Source organism: Artemia sp. Qi Xiang Cuo, chromosome 18 (genome assembly GCF_049724085.1).
Source record: "Artemia sp. Qi Xiang Cuo chromosome 18, ASM4972408v1, whole genome shotgun sequence".
NCBI lineage: Eukaryota > Metazoa > Arthropoda > Branchiopoda > Anostraca > Artemiidae > Artemia > Artemia sp. Qi Xiang Cuo.
The window spans coordinates 59,754,001-59,776,873 of NC_142811.1; the positions used below are offsets into that span (position 1 = coordinate 59,754,001).

Below are 22,873 nucleotides of genomic sequence, written 5' to 3' on the forward strand. Positions count from 1 at the left end.
TGGGGTGCTTGATGCATTGGGGGCATTTGACTTGGGGGTTTTGGTTGGTATCATTACAGGCTTTATTTGGTATTGTTGGGCAGCATTTGCTTCCATTGCTGCAAAGGGGTATGGGATTGCCTTCTCTGTTGATATTTGGAGTGTTAGAGCTCTTTTCTTGTATGCAGGGCATAATGATTTATTTGTAGATTCATGTGGGCCTTTGCAATTGATGCATGTAGGCTGAGTGTTGTTGCAAGTTGTCACCTCTTTAGGATGGAAAGATTTACAATTACTACACTCTTGGAGAATTTCATTGCATTTGTTTGTTGTGTGTCCCAGTTTGAAACACTTCTGACACTGAATAGGCTTAGGTTTGTATTCCTTGTGTGGTTTGATTTGTCCAAATAGGAATAATTTTTCTGGGATATCAATTTTATCCTTCAGTGTGAATAAGAAGGATCTACTAGTTTTTAGGCCAGTAGAGTTAGGTTTTCCAAGTTGGGTAACATCCTCAACTGGGATTGTGTTTCCAGCCCTATCTGCAAGGCCTTCTTTTAACTCCTGAGTAGATATCTCTGGGGGAACATTATAAACTACTATTTTTGTTGGTGATTGTTTTGGGTTCCAATTAGATGCAATAATTGGGGTATTCAGAAGGAATTTAAGGTTAATTATTGTATCTGCTGATTTCTGATCTTCTACAGCTATTAGCAGAGATCCATCACGGTTAATGTTAAGAGAGAACATTGATTTTAGCAATTTAAAAATTGCAACTCTTATTGCAGAGATCATTTTTATTTCAAAGGGTGTAGTGGGAGTAATTTTAAGGTAAATTCCTAAGTTTTTGGAGGGAGGATCTTGGGCAGAGAGAGGGGAAATGCTTTTAATTGGGGAGATTTTTTTCCTTTTTTTAGAACTTCTAGAGAGGACCTCTTGAAACCCATTATCATCATTTATAGTTACATTAGCCCCTACACTTATCATTGTCCTATTCTCTGAATTGGAGCTATCATTTGAACTTTGAGAAAGTGTGCTTGACCAGCCAAGATGGGTATCTTTCACTATGGCACATTCACTGGAATTTGATTTGGGATCTGGGGGGACATTTTTTTTGGAGGACTTCTAAACATTGCCTATTGGAAAAATCTTTAAACAGAGAAAAACAAAACTAAAGCAAGAAGGGAAAATGGAAAGATATCAAACCGTCTGCACTATACTATGGGGGGGAGAACACCACAGTATAGCCCTGAGGATGAGTTGAGCAGGATTGGTTTGGTATAACTGCTTATTATTAGCGATAATAATTCACAAGAAAATTTGTTTTAATTTTCTTATAGAGTTGCTGTTGGTGTTGCTGTTGCCCCCCCCCCCCCCTAATTAAATGCTGCAGCTTCGTCCCTCGTCATACCTATCATGTATTAAACCTTCTAACCTCTAAAAACAACTAAAAAAGTACCCTCGATCCAGGCTATTCTACTTTCAACTTGCCTTTCTCAGTATACGCTAAAATTATTAAGTTGAGACTTTCAGGAAATGTTAAGGGAGCTACTAACTAAATTGTACAATAGTTTCTGCTGTTTTTTTACATACTGTTTGGTAGCGCTGACAATTCTTAGAAGATACAATTTAGTGAAGAAGTAAAGTAAAATGTATTTCTGGATTTTAATATTTTTGTTACAAATCGCACTGAGTGAGTGCAGAATACATCACTTACCATTACAGGTACTATTTTTTCAATTTGTTTATAGATTTTCTTTTAAGTTTGTTAATGCTGTTCTAGATTCTTTTACTGAGTCTAGGTTGTAGGCTAATATCAAGAGATAAATAGAATAACCCACCATTCAACACTAGGGTAAAAAACCAGTAGGCCTATCCGATTGAGCAAAATTATGTGAAACTAAAACCCTCACATCTTGTTACCAAAGACGAATTGTATATATTAATCAATAGCTAAAAATTTAAGCTAGCCTATGCATCAATATGGTTAGGCCTAATAGGCCTATTGAAATTATTTAAGATCAAACACTTGAAATTATTAGTTCATTGACTTAGCTACAGTGTTTTAGTGGTCAATATATACGAAATCATATTATTGAGTTAGAACTAAAGTGAATACACAATTCGATGCCTTGTTTTATGCTGATTACGAATATAATAAGAATTTCTATCGGAAATGAATTTCAGCCCCCCCTATATAGACTATACTTAACCTTACCCTGAATTGGCATATATAGGGGGGGGGGGGCTGAAATTCATTTCCGATAGAAATGATTATTATATTTGTAATCAGCATAAAAAAAGGCATTGAATGGTGTATTCACTTTAGTCCTAACTCAATAATATGATTTCGTATATATTTACTGTTTTAGTGTTATTCACATTAAATTTTACCAAATTGATACCTGATTTTTGCCAAATTTTCTGCAGAAATCATGAATTATTCTAAATTCCTGATGATTTTGCAAAATTTCTACCAAAGTTTTAGCCTTTAGCAAAAATTTCACCAAATCTCAAAAAAGCTGGGGGGCAGTATATCCCTCCCCCCCTCAGAATGCCCCTGGTAACAGCTAATTGCTACCTTAATAGTTCAAAACAGTATAGTTTTCATTGTACTACCTAAGCTGTGTTTTCAGGCTCAATGGGTTTGAACACAGGTTGTTCTTGTCTAGTTTCAAGTTTTTCATCTTGTTTCAGTGGGTTTAGTTTCAACCCTGTGTTTTCCTTGAGAACCCACTTTGTGAAAATGCTTGATGTGGTAGAAAAGAACAGCCCATGTTTGAACCCACTGAGCTGTGAACAACCCATCTTTGAACTTGGGTTGTTCTTGTCTCATGCATCAAGCATTGTGAGAGAGAAAGAGAGTTTGATAACTAGCCAAAGAGATTTAGAGCCCCACCCAGCAAATTACGATGCATATCCCTTTGTCTATTATTGATTTTACACAATCTTTCTTGTTCCATATACAATATTTAGATATAATCATTTTGATTTTTAATGTATTTTGTTGCTTCTGCCAAATTGGTCTTGAAAGCCATCTGTCATGAGCCCTGGGCCCCTTCCTTCAAGATTTATCTTGTGCTCTCATTTAACTTTTGTGGTTTTTTTTTTAAATAAACATGCTAATTTGGTGAAATATTGATGTCCTTGTAAACTTTACCTCCCCCCCCCCCCCTCAAGAAAAAAAAAATGCTCTAGATGTGTCTATTGTGTCTGAATTTGTGTCTATTTTTAAGTAACAGCCCTGTAAGCCAACACCACAATGTTTGCTCCTTTGTGAAATATAATTAATTACAATTAAATAAAAATCTCCGTGGCAAAAAAAATACACATCCATGATCTTTCTTCTAACAAAAAAAAAGAAAAAAAAAATCCACATTTTGGCAGCTGGGAGGTTGAAACCTTTACAATTAGGTTCCATGATATGCTGAATCTGATGGTGAGTTTTTCATTAAGATTCCTTGACTTTTAGGGGTATTTCTCTCCTTTCTCAAAAATCACACACTTTTTCTCAGGCTTGTAGCTTTTGATGGGTATATTAAACTTAATGAATTTTATATATTTGGAATCAACACAAAAAGCCTATTATTTTGATGTATACCTTATTATCAAAATTGCATTTTCTAGAGTTCCTGTTTCTATTGGGCTGAGTTGCTCCTTAACTACAGGTTGTTACCATGAACTGTTTGATAAATGAGGTATAAGGTAAACCTTTAATTCAATATGACTATCTCAAACAAAAAAGGCTGATTTCGTTTTCTATCATTAAGCCTCAGGCTTGTAAGCCAACACCACAATGTGTGCTCCTTTGTGAAATACAATTAATCACAATTAAAAAAAATTGAGGCCCAAAAAATAAGTATTATGTACTATGACACAATATTTAAACATAGGTAAGATGCAGCTGAAAATTGATCAGTAATTAACAAGCTCATTTATTGAGTTGCAAAGTTATTGCAATTGCTCAGTTAATGAAATCTTTATTTTGATCTTCTCTGGTTAGTTTGGAGGAATGCACTTATTCCTCCTCCATACCATTTTTTTTGTACCCTGGAGTATGTTGCCCATTGATGGCTATGTCTACAATTGGATTTCTACAAATAATACAGTTTTATGAAGACAGTTTTGATGTCTAGGTCAGGATATCCAACATAATTATAATGTGTTAAGTCACCTTGTGCCCCTCCCCCTTCCCACTCTATGTCCTGAGGAGGAAATCCAGACATTTTTCCTTGGTAGTTTGCCTGAGGTAATCAGATTCTGTATGAAAATTAACAGCTTTAGCTCTATGCTCAGCTCATAGAGTATTTTCAACAACGTTCTTGGATAGTTGTTATTGGAGGAACATCATTTCAACTTTAATTTGTGGAATGCTAAGAATATAATTGTTCTAAGGGAGAGGACCCATGGAGCAGAAAAACTTTTTTTTCATGAGCATTTCCCCTTTGGAAAGGTTTGATGAATATTTGAGCCTCCAAGGAGGTACAGCTCCCTTGTCAACCTTCAGATATCTTTGCTTGGTGTATTTCTTCTTAGATACCCATATAATTACTTCTATTTTTCAGTTAGATGATAGGACATTCATACCTTTGTCAACGTTTGGTTTTGTAAAGGATGGTACCCTTGAAGTTTATGTTTCAAATTTCACAATAAAAGATACTGCAGATAATGTAGATAGCTTGGTAAGTAAATATGCAGTTTTAATATTGCTTGAATTAGTACATTAAGCTCTCAGTTTTGTTGTTTACTTGTAACCAATGTCTATTTGATACAAAGTTTCAATTTCAAACCTAAAATCTTTAAGGAAATCAGAATAATAAGTTTCTGCAACCCCTAATGGCCTAAACCCATGTAAACATACCTGAAAACTGCAATTGTCATATATGTTGTAACTGGTTCAAACTAGTGTTGTGGCGATATTTGATATTGATATATTGGTATATCAGACCAAATATCAATATCAAAACGTATTATTGAAACCAATATTAGGGGGTCTCTAACCACCTATAATCCCCATGGAAAATCCACCACATGCAAATTCTACAAATTTTCAGCATACACCTTCAAGATTCTTTGCAGGTTTACATTCTTTCATCTATAATTCATTTTATTTATCCTTATCTTACATCTTACCCTGGCATCTTTTTTGCTAGAAATCACTTCTGGCTCCCGAGTCAGATACATGTGAATTATTACCAGCTGAGAATGAAAAGTTCACAACAAATGATGTTATAATGAAAAGTTCGGATTTTGAATGTTATCAAAGCTAAACTAGCCGATCAAACAGGGTGAATTTTCTCAGTCTGAAAATTCTGTCAAGGAAAAGGAGCTATCTGTCACAGATAAATTAAGATAATGTAATCTACCTTGTAATATATATATATGTATATATATATATATATATATATATATATATATATATATATATATATATATATATATATATATATATATATATATATATATATATATATATATAATATATATATATATATATATATATATATATATATATATATATATATATATATATATATATATATATATATATATATATATATATATATATATATATATATATATATATATATAACACTATATATATATATATATATATATATATATATATATATATATATATATAAATATATATATATATATATATATATATATATATATATATATATATATATATATATATATATATATATATATATATATATATATATATATATATATATATATGTATATATATATATATATATATATATATATATATATATATATATATATATATATATATATATATATATATATATATATATATATATATATATATATATATATATATATATATATATATATATATATATATATATATATATATATATAATAACAATAACAATAATAATAATAATAATAATAATAATAATAATAATAATAATAATAATAACAACAACAACAACAACAACACACACACACACACACACACACACACACACACACACACACACACACACACACACACACACACACACACACACACACACACACACACACTATCATCATCTATCATCATCATCACATCATCATCATCATCATCATCATCATCATCATCATCATCATCATCATCATCATCATCTACTACTACTACTACTACTACTACTACTACTACTACTATCACACACACACACACACACACACACACACACACACACACACACACACACACACACACACACACACACACACACACACACACATACATATATATATATATATATATATATATATATATATATATATATATATATATATATATATATATATATATATATATATATATATATATATATATATATATATATATATATATATATATATATATATATATATATATTTATTCTGCTGATGCTATTAAGGCTCACCTTATGAAAATTGCCACTGAATGAGAGATCAAGGAAAAGGTTGTTGCTGTAGTAACTGATAATGGACCAGATACAGTTCAGGCCATAAAGGATCCTGCATCCCAAGTAGTTACAGAATGGACACATGTTTCTTGCTTTGCACATACTCTAAATTTGATTGTGGGGGATGCTAAATTTGATAGATGGAATTTGCTTCTCACTGTGTTGCAAAGTCTACAAGATTTGAAAGAGTTGGTAACAAGTTCACTTGCGCTTCTTGGTAGTGTGGACCCCATACTCACTGATAGTGAGTGGGGTGTTATTTCCAACGTGATTGCAGTGCTTACACCCTTTGAAGAGGCAACTATTGAGGTCTCTTCTGAGCTTTCCCTCCATCTTGAAAGTCCTGCCTTTGTCTAATATTTGGAGATGCCACCTTGTTTGGGTAAATTTTGGTGGATTCTCAGATGTGGCTGATTAGCTTTGAAAGGCTTTGCTGAATAAAATGCATTGTAGGTATATAAGCCTTTATCAAGTCACACCTGTTGTAATTGACACATATCTTGACCCTTGTTTCAAGAAAATGTATATTTCACCTGATGATCTTCTACAAGTTGAGACCATATTTGCAAACGAGATAGATTTTGCCTTGCTGGCTGCTGAATCTTGATACAAGTACCATCGCAGTCCCTGTGTTGCAGTCATACCAGTGTCAAGCCAGTTTGTGGTGTTCACACAATGAAGTCCTTATAGTCAATGCAGGACATGCTTTAACAGCAGCCGAGTATATCATGGCTCTGCAAACTTTGAATAGGGAGCCAATAGTTTCAAGAGAAACTTGTCCAATCATGTGGTGGAAATTGCGTGCTATGGGGTCCCAAAAACACTTGTACAAAGTTGCAATGAGATTCATGTCTGTGGCTGCTACCAGTGTCCCTTCTGAAAGCGTGTTTTCCAAGGCTGGTCAGATAATCACTGAACGGCTGAACCGATTCTCAGGGAAAAACATTGACATGCTCATGTTTTTGAATATTTGATAGTTTATTTTTTGCTTTTCCTGAGCCCAAATAATTCCAAATCTGGGTTTTTATTATATTCATTTATGTAAGTGAAGTTTATTTTTATTGATTTTATATTATTTGAATTTTGAAAAAAATTTATACAAAATATCCTTTATTTACCATTTACGTTACTGAACTTTGGCAAATCCATGAGATTGCAAAAAACTGACCCAAAATATCGATATCGATATATCAAGTATCAAAAGTAAAAATATCAATATATCCATTAATCAAAATATTGTCCCACACTAGTTCAAATAGAGCCCAGAGAACTAAATAGAATTAGAGTAGTATGCAGACACCAAACTGCCAGTTAAAAAATATATATAAAAGTAATAAACATTGGAAGTGCTAGAAATAACATTACCTAATACTTGAGATAAAATGAACACAACATAAGGGTAAAAAAGCAAAGGTTTTTTTTTAAAAGGATTATGGTTTTAGTTTTTAATTATATCGTTTTTGAAAGAAATTCAATAGGAATTTCTAACTTGTACTAAAAGTACAAACTTTACATAATCTTTGTACTGAAATAAGAATTAAAGATATTAAATACAACTAACGAATCACTAATATGTGAGCAAAACTAAATTTTCCCAGAGTATATACATTTTTACAGCAAGACTCAAAAGAAACTACGAAGTTTAATTTCTGACAGTGAAAAAGAACAATTTGTTTGTACTGACATCTACCCCAAGCTACCAGTAAGCTCCCAGTACCGACTGACTTCCCAAAATCCTTTCCATATCTTGGTTATATTTATTGTTTGTCACCTGTTATTTCTTGTTTAACACGAATCAATTCATACAAAAAGAGCAGATCCTGGGTTATCGCAGGAAACGATTCAACCCCAGTAAATAAATCTTAGATCCAACAATAATAAATTCTTACAATATTTCCTTGTTGTGTTTGCCCTTGCTGTAGCCCCTTGCCCTTGCTGTAGTGGATTGATACTCGGCTTGGCAATACAGCTCGGGGTTCGATCCCCGCCGCAGCAAGGTTGGGGCACAAGCTTGCTACTTGTCACTGTAAAGAAAGTCCCAGCAACTGAAACGTCGACTCGACGCCCTATGGGCCAGCAATGGCTGCTTATCCTTTTTAATGGACGGTATTTATCCTTTTATAATTTTTCCTTTGGTTATTCCGAAATTGCAAAATTTTTAGGGTAGCATCCCATTGTCATCAGTGTTGCCCTGTTAAACTGAGAAAATGAATGAACCAAATTAATCAGTCAAACTTGATAATGCCTTTTGTCTATAAAAACCTCAAAAATTAACTATTTGTTGACTTCACAATACAGCTATCTATTCAAAGAGTACACCTTCTTAAGCAGTTTAGGTTTTTAGCTAGTTTTTCTAGCTACAAATTTTTTTTTGCTAGTTCTTCTTCTGTTTCTTTTTTGCTACTGACAAAACTGTATTTATAGGTATTTTTCATGAAAAATTAAATTCCTGATTTGTCCTATTACGACATTTATGGTTGTTTAAATTTTTATAAAAAAAAAAGACCACCATTTTTTCTTCAGTTTTTTTTATTTTAATTCCCATTTGGCCTATTAAAAAAAATAAAATATAAAATAGTAATTTAAAAAAATCAGATTTCATTTCTGCTGTTCTTGGTTCTCTCAGGCTAGAGAGAAACCCAGTAGAATTTCACCTTTACAACTGAAATATACTATCACTTGCTTCTTGTAATATTTATTCTGAATTTTAGCTATTGATTTTTATTGCTTGGCGTTTACAGAGGCGTTATTGGCATATTGCTTGGCGTTACAGTTTACATGTTGAATTAAGATGCCCTTGTTTTGGCCTTGAAATAGAACCTGCTACTGTTGATTTGTGTTAATGTTTTTGTAGCTTTTTCCGACAAATTTTCTTTTAATTCTGTTCACTTTCACTAGAACATTTCACTTTAGCTCGTGAACATAATGGGTGGGATGGAATAAGGTAGGACACCTGGGAACTTCAGCTGGTAAAAAATGCAGGGGGGGCGGTCGGTTTGCGAGGGAAAATGAACTAAATCCAATTATAAAGCAGAAAAGGTCACATTATGACTCAAAAAGACGTTTTTAATCCAAACTTAATCATAATATTTTGTAATAGTATGCAAAAAGCAAATATTTTTATTATGAATTTACTGTAGGGTGGGTAGGAGGGATGGATTTGTTAAGACTTTCAAAATTAAATAATAATTTAAAAATTATGGAAATTCAAAAAACCACAAGAATTAAAAGGATCTGGCGCGTTAACAATGTAGTATCTATTACAAAATATTGATGAAGTATTTATCATATAGGGGGAAGGCTCCATACTTGGGACAATTTTTTGGTTTGCTTCTTACTCCTTGACACTTTGCAGTGCAGAAACGAAAATTTCTCAGCATCATCTGCATTAATCATGGAAGATGTTGTCAAGTTTTTAAGTCGTGAAATAAATTTGTTTTCAAGAAAATATGTTGTTTTTTTTACAACTACCCATTTTGTTCCAAGTATGGAACCGGGCACCACAGATGGGACAAGTGGAAACCATACTTGGGACAGACAATAAAAACGTTTATTCAATGCAAAACTCAGTTATTTAATAGAGATAACATAGAAAATTGAAGAACAAAGCAGAGCTGTATAAAACAAGCTTAAGCCAGAAGTCGTTCACTTGTTCACAACAAGTTAAATGGTGACAAATCAAGGGGAAAGACGAAATGTCAAGCCTGTCTTTCGGTCAGTTCGGAAGGCACAGGCTTTGGCAAGATCATCACAATTTCGGTAGAACTATACCAGTATGAAGCATCAGTGGGAATGAATTTCAAGAATGGAGCAATCCTCTTGAAATACCGAACCTGTACTTCTTATTCCTCAGCCATTTTCGAAACAATTTCACCAACTCTGTGGTACTCCTTTTTTAGTGTCCTTTTCAAGTACTAAGACAAAGTCTCCAGTGTTCATAGCACAAAATTGAGGGTTTCTCTCAGCTAGAGGTCCTTCCTGAGCATCTGGTTTGATCAGTTCAGTCAAGTCCAAAATATCTTCTGAGCTACTTCTGCTTTTAGTGAAAGAGGACTGTCCAGGCTTTTTGCTTTTTTGACAAGAGTTTCTGAGAGCTCTCTTATATTCCCTAGTTTGTCGAAGCACAGCCTCCTCTTCAATCTCCTTCTTTTCGGGAGTATCTGTCAGTATTCAATAGATCCCTTTTGGTCGACCTCTTGTTGTAGCCTTTCTGGGACATGCTTTAGGATGTAGTCTTATTATGGAAGGCGAAACACTCTTGTTTGAACTGCAGGTGATTCCTGAATCATGAGGGGCCCTACCCTTCTCTTCTGATTCTGAGGATAGCAAATCTTCATCTCTTGGTTCCGACGCAGGCTTACTCAGTGGTCTCTTGGTGACAGCCCACCCACCCAGAGTTTCGGGCAAGTGACGCAAAAATTGACCCAAAGTGGCCCACTGCAATGTACGAGGTCTCAGATCTAAGTTTGACCAGTTCCTACATTTAGTGAACTCAGTCAAGACATCTAACATGTGCATCACTGAGACCAATCTAAACAAAAAAACTCACAGCAGTAAGGTTACCATACAGGGAAACACACTCCTCAGGCGGGATCGAGAGTGTACTGTATGCGCTAGGTACAGAGTAGGAGGAGTCGCTGCTTATATACAGAGCCATATCCCTTATTCATGACTGAACGTACCAGATTCAGCAGGCAAAGAAGCTCTGTGGGTCAGGGTGACCCTCCCAAATAAATCCGTGATTGTCGGTACCGTGTATAACCCTCCAACTTACCAGATTACCAGCTACCTTGAAACCTCTCTTGAATATATTCGGGGCAAGTACGCTATGTCTGCCATTATCCTTCATGGAGACTTCAACGTCCATCATAGCGTGTGGCTTCGCAGCAAAAATGCTGATAGGGAAGGGTCGGACTTGTATGATCTATCTCTTACGGGCTGGAACAACTTGTCGATTTCGACACGTATCACGGCCCAAACGGATCATCTCGTCTTGACCTATTCCTTACAGATCACCCTGACACCTTTAAGGTAGACGCTCATGCTTTCACCAGTGACCACGTTACCGTCGTTGCACGTGGAAACCTACGTATTCCGCCTCCAGTAAAGCATGAACGAACAATCTGGCTATACAAAAGAGGTGATTGGGACGGTTTGAGAAACACTCTTTTTTCTCAGTAGTGGAGAGCCTTACTACTGGAAGGCCCAGAGAAAGCTGCAGATAAGTACCAGCAGGCCATAGTTGACTCTGTCGAAAAGCATATCCCTTCAAAGCGGATCCAGGTGTCCTTTAAGCACAAACCTTCGTTCAACGCCCAGTGTAAGAAGAGAAACCGAGCAAAGAAAAAGGCACACAAGCGATGGCTACTTTCGAAGAGCGAAGAGGACAGAATTGCATTCATAAATGCGCGCAAAGATGCAGTTCGAGCGATCTGGCAGTCCCGGGTTCAGTATAAGGAGAAATTCGCCACCAAGCTTCAACTTGCTTCGGCAAAGAGTTGATGCAAAATTGTCAAGGAGGCTTTACCGTCGTCCAAGGGGACCGCAATTCCTTCTCTCCAGAGTAACGGGACAGTGGTACAAGGTCCACAGGCAAAGACTGGAGCTCTTGCTAAGGCTTTTGCCGAATTCTCGAATCTAGACGATGACGGTAGAGAAGTGCCAAAATTCTCCGACCGAACCGACACTGTCCTGGAACGCGTCAATTTTTCTGCTCCCAAGATCCTTCGCATTCTGCAACATCTGGATGTGACCAAAGCCACGGGTCCTGACAAAATAGCAAATGTTGTCCTCAAGTCCTGCAGTGCCGATATAGCCAGACCCTTGTCATTGCTTTGCCTGTTTTGCTTTTGCTCCGGACATTTTCCAAGACTATGGAAGTCCGTCAATGTTGTGACAAATTAAAAGCCAGAACGCTATACAACGAGTGTGAGCTCGTAAATGAGCCATATTTCATGTGCTGGCAAAGTTTACAAAAGTGTCTCTAATAAAATACTTCATCAGTAGCAGGAATCAAATGATCTTCTAAGCGATCGCTAATATGGATTTCGCCGGAAACTCACAACATTAGACTGCCTAGGGGCCCAGTATCAGAAGTGGATAAAACTATTGGCAATGGGATACGACATCAGGCTATTATCCTTCGACATTGCGAAAGCTTTTGATAGAGTATGGCACCGTGGCCTGCTAAAGAAACTCTATGTGTATGGTGTTCGTGGATGTCTGTTAAAAGTGATTGAGAGCTTTCTTTCCGATCGTTCACTGCGGGTTATACTTGACGGGTTTATTTCCCGCGAATATCCAGTGAAAGCAGGGGTACCCCAGGGCAGTGTCTTTGGACCTACGCTCTTCCTTATCCACATAAATGACATGGGAGACAACCTAGCAAACCCTCTGCATCACTTTGCCGACGATACCACGACACACTCAGCCGTCCCTAAACATGAAGACCCAACACAAGCCTCCCTTTCCCTACAGATGGATCTTTTGAAAATTGAAAAGTGGTCTGATGCATGGATGATCAACTTCAATGCATCGAAAACAAAGGAGCTTCTAGTTACCCGATCAAAGGTGCCACGTGAACACCCCAGTTTCATCTTCAAAAATGAAGGTATAAAGAGGGTCGGCGAGCTTGGTCTACTGGAGATTCATTTCTCCACCGATCTCTCTTGGAACAACCACCTTGATCGGGTGAGAACCGCTTGCTCGGGAAAGCTGGCAGTTACTCTTCGCTTCAAAAAACTTCTTCAATCGAGCTCGATCATCCCACTCTACAAGTCTTGCATCTGACCCATAGCGGAATATGGATGCCCGCTATATGCTGGTGCTCCGAAAATGCTGTTGGCACCACTTCAGAAGATCCAGAATGGGGCAAATAGGGCGGGCTGCGCCTCTACACAAGAAATGCTCCAGTCTCTAAATGAAAGGTTTGATGTAGCGTCGATGGCTGTTTTCTACAAGTACATGAATTCGTCTCCCTCAGACGAGCTCTCTCGAATTGTGCCCCCCTTTGTCCAGCCGACAAGGCAGATACGAAGGCACACACCTCGGTCCAATTATCTAAAGGAGGACACGCCGAGTACTTGAGGAAAAGCTTCATCTGGCGTTGCACTTCTATCTGGAACGATCTTCCTGGGGATATTATCCCTGCAAATCCCTCTGTTGACATCTTCAAAAGAAGGTTCAATAGACATTTAAAACCTCGAGGCCATTGACAGAGGTAAATGAATAGCGGCATATCAGATACTTTGCAGTACCTGGCGCCGTGAATATTGGAATAAAAAAAAGGTACTATTTGGAAGATGAAGATGGTTTTAAACAATTGTTTGCCTGTTATTCCAAGCAAATTAATGGCCCTGTGTCAATTCTAAATTCTTGGTCAGCTTACCTAAGACCATAGGTGGGTGTGCCTTGTTTGCCTCTCATTCCAGGCAATCTAATGGTCCTATGTCAATTTTAAAATTCTTGGTCAACATGCCTGAGACTTTAGGCAGGCATGCCTTTCTAAAAACTAACACACAAGTATTTGTCCAGTAAGTGATTCATACTTACTCCCATCATTTACCCGTGCCATTTAAACATTTGCCTCTCAATTACTCGGATTGACCGTTTCAGTTTCTTGTTAGGGGGAGGCAAAACTAAATTGGAGTCCCTTTGCTGCGAATTTTCGATATTTAAAGTAAAAAATGCCTTAAAAAGAAGCAGAAAACAGCAAAACATTGTATAAACATTGTCAAAAATACAAAATGTTTAGGATGTCCAGAATAAAAGAGGGGGAGTGGGAAATGTCCCTTCCGTGCCTACGCCCATGCATGGGATATGTCCCAAGTACAGAACCTTATATGACACTGCAATCATGTAATTTTTTCAACAATTTTGACAAAAACACTGATTCTAGTTCATAAAGATACTAATCGACAAACCAGAGCCATTAAATGATTACTGTAAGCCTAAAATTTCCCAGGACAGTTCATGGAACTCCACAACAAATTTTTGACGTCTAGCCTGAAATTTTTGATCCTTCCACAAAAGAAGAAAATGGCTACTGTCAAATTCAAACTTATGCAGATGTCATCTTATAGAGAGATACTTCCCTACAATTATTTGGGGATTTTTCGCTAGATGGCTTCACTGTATGTTAAGCCTGTCCCAAGTATGGAGGTGTCCCAAGTACGGGGCCTTCCCCCTACTGATGAAAACTCGCTCTTTGCAGAAACGATTCAAATAGTCAACTCTGTTAATTAGTTAAAATAATTGTATTCTGGTATAATTAACTCCGACTCCATGCATTAAGCCTTAGTTCCTTCAGAGGCACAGAGGGTGTTAGTGATTTAACTCTAATATTTCCTCAAATTGGCTGCTGCGTAGATATCCTCCCACTCTGGGATGAGATTCACCTGAGGGGCTTTTCTGTCATGTTCGTACCTCCTACGGAGCGTGTTCTTGGGTCTTCTTCAGTGACGGTTGCTTACCGGTTGCCGGTGGAGGAGCATTTTAGGTAGACTATGATCTGGCATGCGGATAATTTGTTTAAGGTTTCGCCATTTCGTTGTCTAATAACGGAGGTGATTTCTGTTTTTCCTGTGCGGCCATGAATCTGGTCGTTGCTGACATGTTTTTTCCAGGGATTCGATTGACAAAAGAAAAAAACACAGCACAAAACATTAATTGAGACAGAAATAGGCTATCAACGTTAATGTGTCATGTTAAAATAAACATTTATTTGCTAAAGTAATCCCGAATATGATGAATCTGTATAGTAAGTACATAGTACTACATACCAGTATTACTATAGGCTACTTTATAGTATAGTAATACTGGTTTTGTATCAAATCAGGAGTTAAGCAGGGTTGTGTTCTATTCCCCTTTATATGAATCATTTTGATGGACTTTGTCTTAAGGAGCTTAGGAAAGGCAATGGGAGAACACATCCATGGTGACAGTTTTAGGAAAATGAATAAACTGTTAGAGGTTTTGCGAGTTCAGGGTGCTAGATTTGGTTTAAAAATTAATGTTAAGAAGGCTAAGTCGCTAAGACTGGGAATAAGTAAAGACGAAAAGGTTACATTGGGTAACGAAAAGATTGATCAAATTGACAGCTTCACTTACCTGGTTAATATTATTAATAAAGGTGATGGGAGTAGTTAAGATGTTAAAAGTAGAATGGCCAAGGCTCAGGGTGTTTTTTCACAGTTAAAAAAAAGTTTCGAAGATTAGGGGGGTGTTGAAGATTTACTAGATGTTATCCTAAGGAATTGTCTATGGATTGTTTTGGGTATCTGACTATATTTCAGACAGTAGGTTGTACGAAAAGTGTGGTTCAATCATTCTTTCTAGGGCTATAATGAGAGAAAGATTAAGATGACTAGGGCGTGTTCTGTGGATGAAAGATGACAGATTGCTGAAGATTTTCCTTTTCGTTGAACCGTTTAGGGCTAAACGGAAAGCAGATTGTCCGCGGTTGGGATGGGAGGATGTCGTAAAGAAAGGTTTAAGAGAAATGGGAACTTCCTGGAAAGATATAAAGAGAGAGGCTTTGAATAGGTTAGGATAGAAGAGGAGCGTGCGTAACTGTGTTGGCCTCAGGTGGTTTGGTGCTGCAGTCAGTTGCTAGTAGTAGTAGGATTATAGTAAGTACTAATAAAAAGCGGGGGGAAAGGCTTCAAAAAAGAATAGGAAAAAACTACTGGGTAAGTTGAAACTCTATTGAAATAATGAGATCATCAACACTAAGGAAGAAAAAGAAAAATATTAAACTGTAGGAAAAAGGCAAAATATTAAACAGAGAGGTATGAAGGAAGGAGAGACAAGTCTAGAGAAGAAAAAGAAAAGGCTGTGCTGGAAAGAAAGCAAAATATTCAAAATATGGGATATCAATAAATTTGCTGTTGCTACAGAAAGAGAAAGGTCTAAGGCATGGAGAAACAAGTGTTATAGATAAAAACAAACAAAGGAAAGTTAGTGCTTTTGAAACATATTTTTTTTTCAATGCTTTTAGGCGTTGTTTTTGAGTTCACTACCAGTGAATAATCATCAACTATGATGTTAAAATAAAACTCATCTATGTTGGTAGTCAAACCCTGGGGGAAGGGGATCAAGATGCTATTTTCAATATAGGGGATCCAAGAAAGGGAGAATTCAGGGAATAAATGAGACATCAAAGGACTTATAGATTTAGGGTTGAAAGGGGAAGGCTAAAAGGCTTCAGACAGGGCGTTTCAGTTTAGGCAATAAACTTACAACTTCCTTGTAAACAGTATTCCAACTTCCATCTAAACTTTTATGGTAAGTTTTTAACTTCCACGGAAGAAAAATTACAAAATACATGTAAACAATATTTCCTACTATCTTTTGTTTGCCCCAAAACGATCTCGTTATACTCGTTAATAGAAAAGTGTGTGAGTGGTGATTTCAACCTGGATGTTTTTTTAAGCCTGGTTGTCGTTTTCCAGCGCTTACTTTTCATAAGTTTATCTCTTTTTCCTTTCTTCTTGTTTCTTTCTTCTAACTTCTGGATTTTTTAAAGTGTTTTGAACAATGTTTATGTCCAGTTTGTTCGTTTGTGTACTAAAAATGGATGTGTTTTGTTGTCTTTTATCTTCATCAAAGACTATTTAGCCTAATAACGAATCTCAGAAATGTTTATTACGTACATCAATTACTTCTGAATAAAATTTATCTTATGAAACTATGTTATATAGTTATATGTTATACTATGTTATAAACGTTATTTATTGTTATTTGTTATAAACTATCTTATATTAAATTTATCTTTAACTATGATATATATGAAAAAAAGCACAAGTATGCGAAAGTGGTCAATATTTGAAATTCTCATTTCGAAAATTCGTTTTTTATTGACATTGCCATGTTTTTAATAAGGCAATGTAGTAGACAATAGATTTTGCTATATAATGCTACCTTCAAAATAAAATTGGATATACGACTAGGGAAAAGATTTTGAAGGGGGGCACACAGGTTCGGACCCTTGGCGGAAGAAGGGGGGATCGTACTAAGTTTCTGGTGCGAAAAAACCAGGCAACAATTTGAAAAAATATAAAGAACAATTTAAAAAGAATCATATAAGGGGAGCCCCTCTCCCTCTTTGCTCAAGTATTATTTATACTAACTTTGGTCCTTAAATTTAGATTGGCTTTACACTTGACAGGACATTTAGTGACACAACTAGCTCGTACTTGGATTCGAGGATAGGTCCAGCATGTAGTTTAGATGATCGGTTCCTTGATCAAGAAAAGGAGGGAGTTGTTCACATCGTCATGGATTTTGAATCAAAAAGGTATGCTCTTAAGGGCTCGGCACACGTAGCTGATTTCGGGAACCGATTTCAGCATCAGTGGACAAACGATAGCGGTAAGAAAAATTCATTGAAAGGAAAATTTATTGCGCGGGATTTTCAAAACAAAACATCATGGATACAAATAGTCAACTGAAGTTATTAATAGTTGCATGATTGATCTCAGAGTAGTTCTCAGTTTAGTTTTCAGCTCAGTAGGGGGGTTTTTCACCACAAACATCTCTGGCTGAATATTTATTGGTATCCCTATTTCTTTTGTGAGGATCATAATGAAAATCGGCGCTGATTTTGTAGATCGGCGCCGAAAACTAGAAAATTTTTCAAGCTCAAATCGATGCCGGTTTCTTTTAAAATCGGCGCTGATTTGGAAATCCGTTCCCGAATTCAGCTACGTGTGCCCAGCCCTTTATTCTGCTTTCGAAGAACTTCTAACTTGGCATAGCACTTTTCAGTGATTTGATATCACCACACCCAAGGCTATGCACAGGGAGCCGTAACTTAAACCATTTAGTGTTCCCAATCTAGTATTTTGATAAATTCCTGGATTCCTCCTGAAAGATATAATATTGAGGTGAACAACTTGGAAAGGTTTAACACCTTTCTGGATTCTCGAATGGTCATAAAATTTTACTGTTTACTAATGGCCTACCCAAGCCTATATTTTCAAAAGGTAGGATTTGAATTCAACGCATGTTTTTAACCAAACGGTTTATTGACATTTACATATACAGAATTTAGAATATATTCATTCTGTACAATAGCTGGAGCTAATATAAGCATGTCAATAAAAAATACAAAGCAAACTAAGGAGCAAGAGAAAACAGCAATATTAAAAATTATAAAGTAGCAAGTGTGGTACTTGTGTAATATCCTTTCTACCTAACATTCTTCTAATATGTTTCTCTGACGCTCAATCCTAATAAAATATACTAAATTAATTTTAAAATATAATACTTTAGAAATAAATTTGGGCTATATATTTGTATATTATGGGATGGATGTAAAATATAGCGGGTCTACGTGCCTTATCTGTTAGGTACAATTATTCTGCATATTATGTAGTAAGAATTGTTTTCTAACTTTACACTGTCCAAATACTTTACCGCCCCCCCCCCCTCTACCCCGAATATGCAAATATATAGCTCATATTATATAATTTCTATCTATTCTATCATTTCTCTTTATCTTGTCTCACGCTAAGCTGAACAAAAAAATCGGTTCTATAATGCGTCAGTGAATGAACAACTTGAGCGGTAGGGGGTTTATCATACAAGTACTGCAAGTCCTACTTCAGGGACAAGGTATTAAAATTAGTCGTAAATAGAATTTAGATATTTCAAGAGTTAAGTCAGACTGTTCATGATGATTACAGTGACCATGTATCATACATATTACATCAGTTAAACATATAAATGAATTAAAAATACTTTATAAAAAGTTGTTTAGAATACAAAATACTATTATACTTAAAAGAAGTTTTTTTTTGTAAAAGATATGTCATGTACACAGTAAAGTGAATTATGCCCAACGTAAAACTTAGTTCTAAAACAATTATAGGCAAATCCATGAAATGAACTACATCAAACATTAATATTAAATACCTCCTTAAGTGATATCATTAATATGCCGAGTAAAAAGGGGACAAGTAACGGGAAAATATACGCGGACCAATAAAGCATTAAAGAGTATATTTTTGCTAGGCTTAGCGTATTCACTGAGATTAATAAAAACACATGAAATAGATGTGTAACTTATATCATAACTGTAGTTTAAATAACTAAGATGTATGCACTTCAGAAAATAGACTGTTTCAAATTATCCTATTCAAATTGGAATGAAGGGGATCTGTCAAATTATTTAATGTGAAAAGTTCATTTCGTTGCCTTTCAAAGAACAATGCTAACTTTAGGATCAAATTATATTCAAGGTCCAACATCCCCCCCCCACACGACACACGTTCCTGTATCTTTGCATCAGTGTTGTATTAATCCCTGTGTATCAAGTTCTGGGTATTAATCCCTGTGTCTCATAATCAAATCTTTTGAATAGTTTTGTGTTTTTAATATTTAAAAAAAAAGAATATTGTGGAACCTATGTGAACCTCTGGGATCCCTCTTCCCAGTGATATTGGTTGTTTTCATTAGAATGCCTGAGATCCACAAAACGTCATTTTTTATGGAAATTAGAACTAAACTCCTCCTCCACAAAGAGTGAAATTTGCCGTAAAATAAAATGTTTTTTTTTATTAAAAATACCTGTAACTATCTTAAAATTATTTTTCTATGGTTAACCTGGATTATTCTTGACTTTTGAAATAAATTTGGGAATGTCATAGCCTTTGAACAATTTTTTCAATCAGAAAAATGACGGTCTAGCAACAATTTTGTAAACGCACATTTTAAAGAAGCAAACTGGTAAATTTGAGGGACTTTCTGCCATTTTGAGTGGCTTTCTAAGCAAACAGTTAAGTAGCAGAATTTGAGCAGGGTATGATTTTTTTTTTTTTTTTTTTTTTTTTTTTTTTTTTTTTTTTGCAACAATAGGCTAAGGAAAAGACAATATATAGGCAAAAGCTTCAATAATAAACAAGATAAAAAAGGAAGTGACGAGATTTGTACGGAAACAAATACAAGAGAACATATTTAAATACCTTCGGTTTTTGACTCTCCTGAAAAGTTACAAAAATGGTGTATATCGACCTCTTAATTATCGCAGCCGAAATGTGTTTGGGTATACAAACCGAGGAATAAAATTAAGGTATTTAAGTAGTTGTACAAAAAAATAAATATTTTTTTACTTGGATTTGTATGCTGGTTGTAGCTTAAACGGCTTTGCCAGTAGTGTTTTGCCAGTATGGGTTTTTTAAAGGAGTGGGGAACTCCGTTAAACCGGAATGAGCGGAAGTGGAGTCGAGTAGTCTGCCAGGAATGCGAATACCGCGGGTCGGTGTCAAGGAATAGGTGAAACCCAAACAGACGGAAATTGGAGTAAGTCAAACTCAGAACGAGCAAAAGTTAATCTGAGTGGGGTTCTAAACCCCAGGCTTTCTAAGAGCCAGAATATAATTTGTACTACTGAAAAGAATTCAAATGAATTTGCTGAAAGAAATCTGCATTGTCAGTTTAATATACATATGCTGATATTTATTCCTTAAAAACTTAATTGGTTTTTGATTTCTTAAAGTTAGAAAAGTGAAAACATTTAAAAGATTTTTTCAGTAAAGTACGAATTATGTTCTGGCTTTTGGAAGGCTTTTGTATTTTGGAAGGCGTTTTGAGTTTGACTCTTATATATTTTAATTTCTGTTTGTTTTGGGTTTCACTTGTTTATTAATACTGATTTGTAGTGGTTGTATTCTTGGTAGATTGTTTGATGAGTTCTTTACTTTTTTTTTATATTGACATAGTCTTTTTCAGGGAGAAAGACTGAGCCTCTTCTAAAGTTTAACAACGGTCCCTTCCATAAAAACCTGAAATACCCCCTGGGCATAGCTCACAACCCTTGCCCCTAATCTCTGGGGATTGTTTCAACCACAAAGACCTTGTTATATGATATTTAGACCTTTTTGAATAGAATAGCTATCTCAAAATTTCCATTAGATGCATTTGTATCCCTTATATCACTTATATATATTATCACTTATAATAAGTGATTGTATCACTTATTAACAAATTATCAACTGGCAAAATTATCAACTGGAAAGTAAATATAACACAAAAAGATGTTCTTATTTGTAATCAGATCTGCACCCCTGGGATCCCTAGGAGTTCCTAAGATACGAAATTAAAAAGCTCTCAATAAACCTTATATTCAAAGATAAGCCACTTCAATATAAAGCCTTAAATCTTATCAGAGATAAGAATATCTTGTTTGTCTTATATTTACCTTCCAGATCATGTGTTTGTCAATATTTTGCAATATCCTATAAAACTTTTGTGCCTAAAGTAAAGATAAGCCGCACAGCTTTCTATTATCAGAGGCAACGCTGTAGCGTTGCCTATAGTAAAGGCCATACGGCTCCAATGTTTTATTATTTATTTATTTTTTTCCCCAGAGGCACTTCATATGGAAGGGGTCGTCGTAGAAACTTCAAAGGAGGCTCATTTGATTGGAAATTGAGAGTTCTAGTGCCCTTTTTAATAGTCGAAAATGACTGGAGGGCAAATAGCCACCCACGCCCATCATTCCCCCAAACACATCTAATCAAAATTTTGAGATAGCCATTTTGTTCAGCGTAGTTTATTTCCAGATAGAAAATATATTTTTGAGGAGGTCACTCCCCCACAACCCTCAGGGCAAGGGTTTTTAAGCCATGCCCTGGGGACATATTAAGTTTTTATAGAAGGCGTTGTCGTAGAAACTTCAAAAAAGGCTCATTCGATTGGATATTCATAGGGCTAGTACCCTTTTTAATGGTTGAATATGATCGGAGGACAACTAGCCCCCCCCACGCCCATCATTCCCCGAACCAGATACGATTAAAATTTGGTCATAGGCATTTTGTTTAGCTTAGTGTATTTCCAGATAAAAAAAATATTTTTGAGGAGGAAACTCCCACAGAACCCTCGACGCAAGGATTTTAAGTTATTCCCTGGGGGCGTATAAGGTTTTTATAGAAGGTGTTGTCGTAGAAACTTAAAAAAGGGCTCATTCGATTGGAAATTCAAAGGGGCAGTGCCCTTTTTAATAGTCGAAAGTAATTGGACGGCAACTAGCCCCCCCCCCCCCCAGGCACATCATTCCCCCAAACACATCCAATCAAAATTTTGAGAGAGCCATTTTGTTCAGCGTAGTTGATTTCCAGATAGAAAATATGTTTTTGAGGAGGATAATTCCCCTCAACCCTCAGAGCAAGGATTTTAAGTTATGCCCTGGGGGCATATAATGTTTTTATAGAAGGTGTGGTCGTAGAAACTTCAAAAAAGGTTCATTTGATTGGAAATCAAAAGGGCTAGTACCCTTTTTAATAGTCGAAAGTGATTGGAGGGCAAATAACCCCCCCCCCCCCCCTCTTACGCCCATCATTTCCCCTAACACATCCAATCAAAATTTCGAGATAGCCATTTTGTTCAGCGTATTTGATTTTCAAATACAAAATGTGTTTTTTTGG

At 35.8% G+C, this 22,873-nt stretch overlaps 1 protein-coding gene across 1 annotated transcript in view; it reads left to right on the forward strand.

Moving 5' to 3' along the window:
* Positions 1-1,584: 1,584 nt before the first annotated feature.
* LOC148941713 (protein GPR107) overlaps positions 1,585-22,873 on the forward strand; it is an 83,203-nt gene continuing 61,914 nt past the window's right edge. The window contains exons 1-3 of the mRNA XM_089104628.1: positions 1,585-1,704; positions 4,545-4,661; positions 17,597-17,745. Coding sequence (XP_088960754.1) covers positions 1,630-1,704; positions 4,545-4,661; positions 17,597-17,745 — 341 coding nt within the window. The 5' untranslated portion in view covers positions 1,585-1,629. The remainder of the gene's footprint in view (positions 1,705-4,544; positions 4,662-17,596; positions 17,746-22,873) is intronic.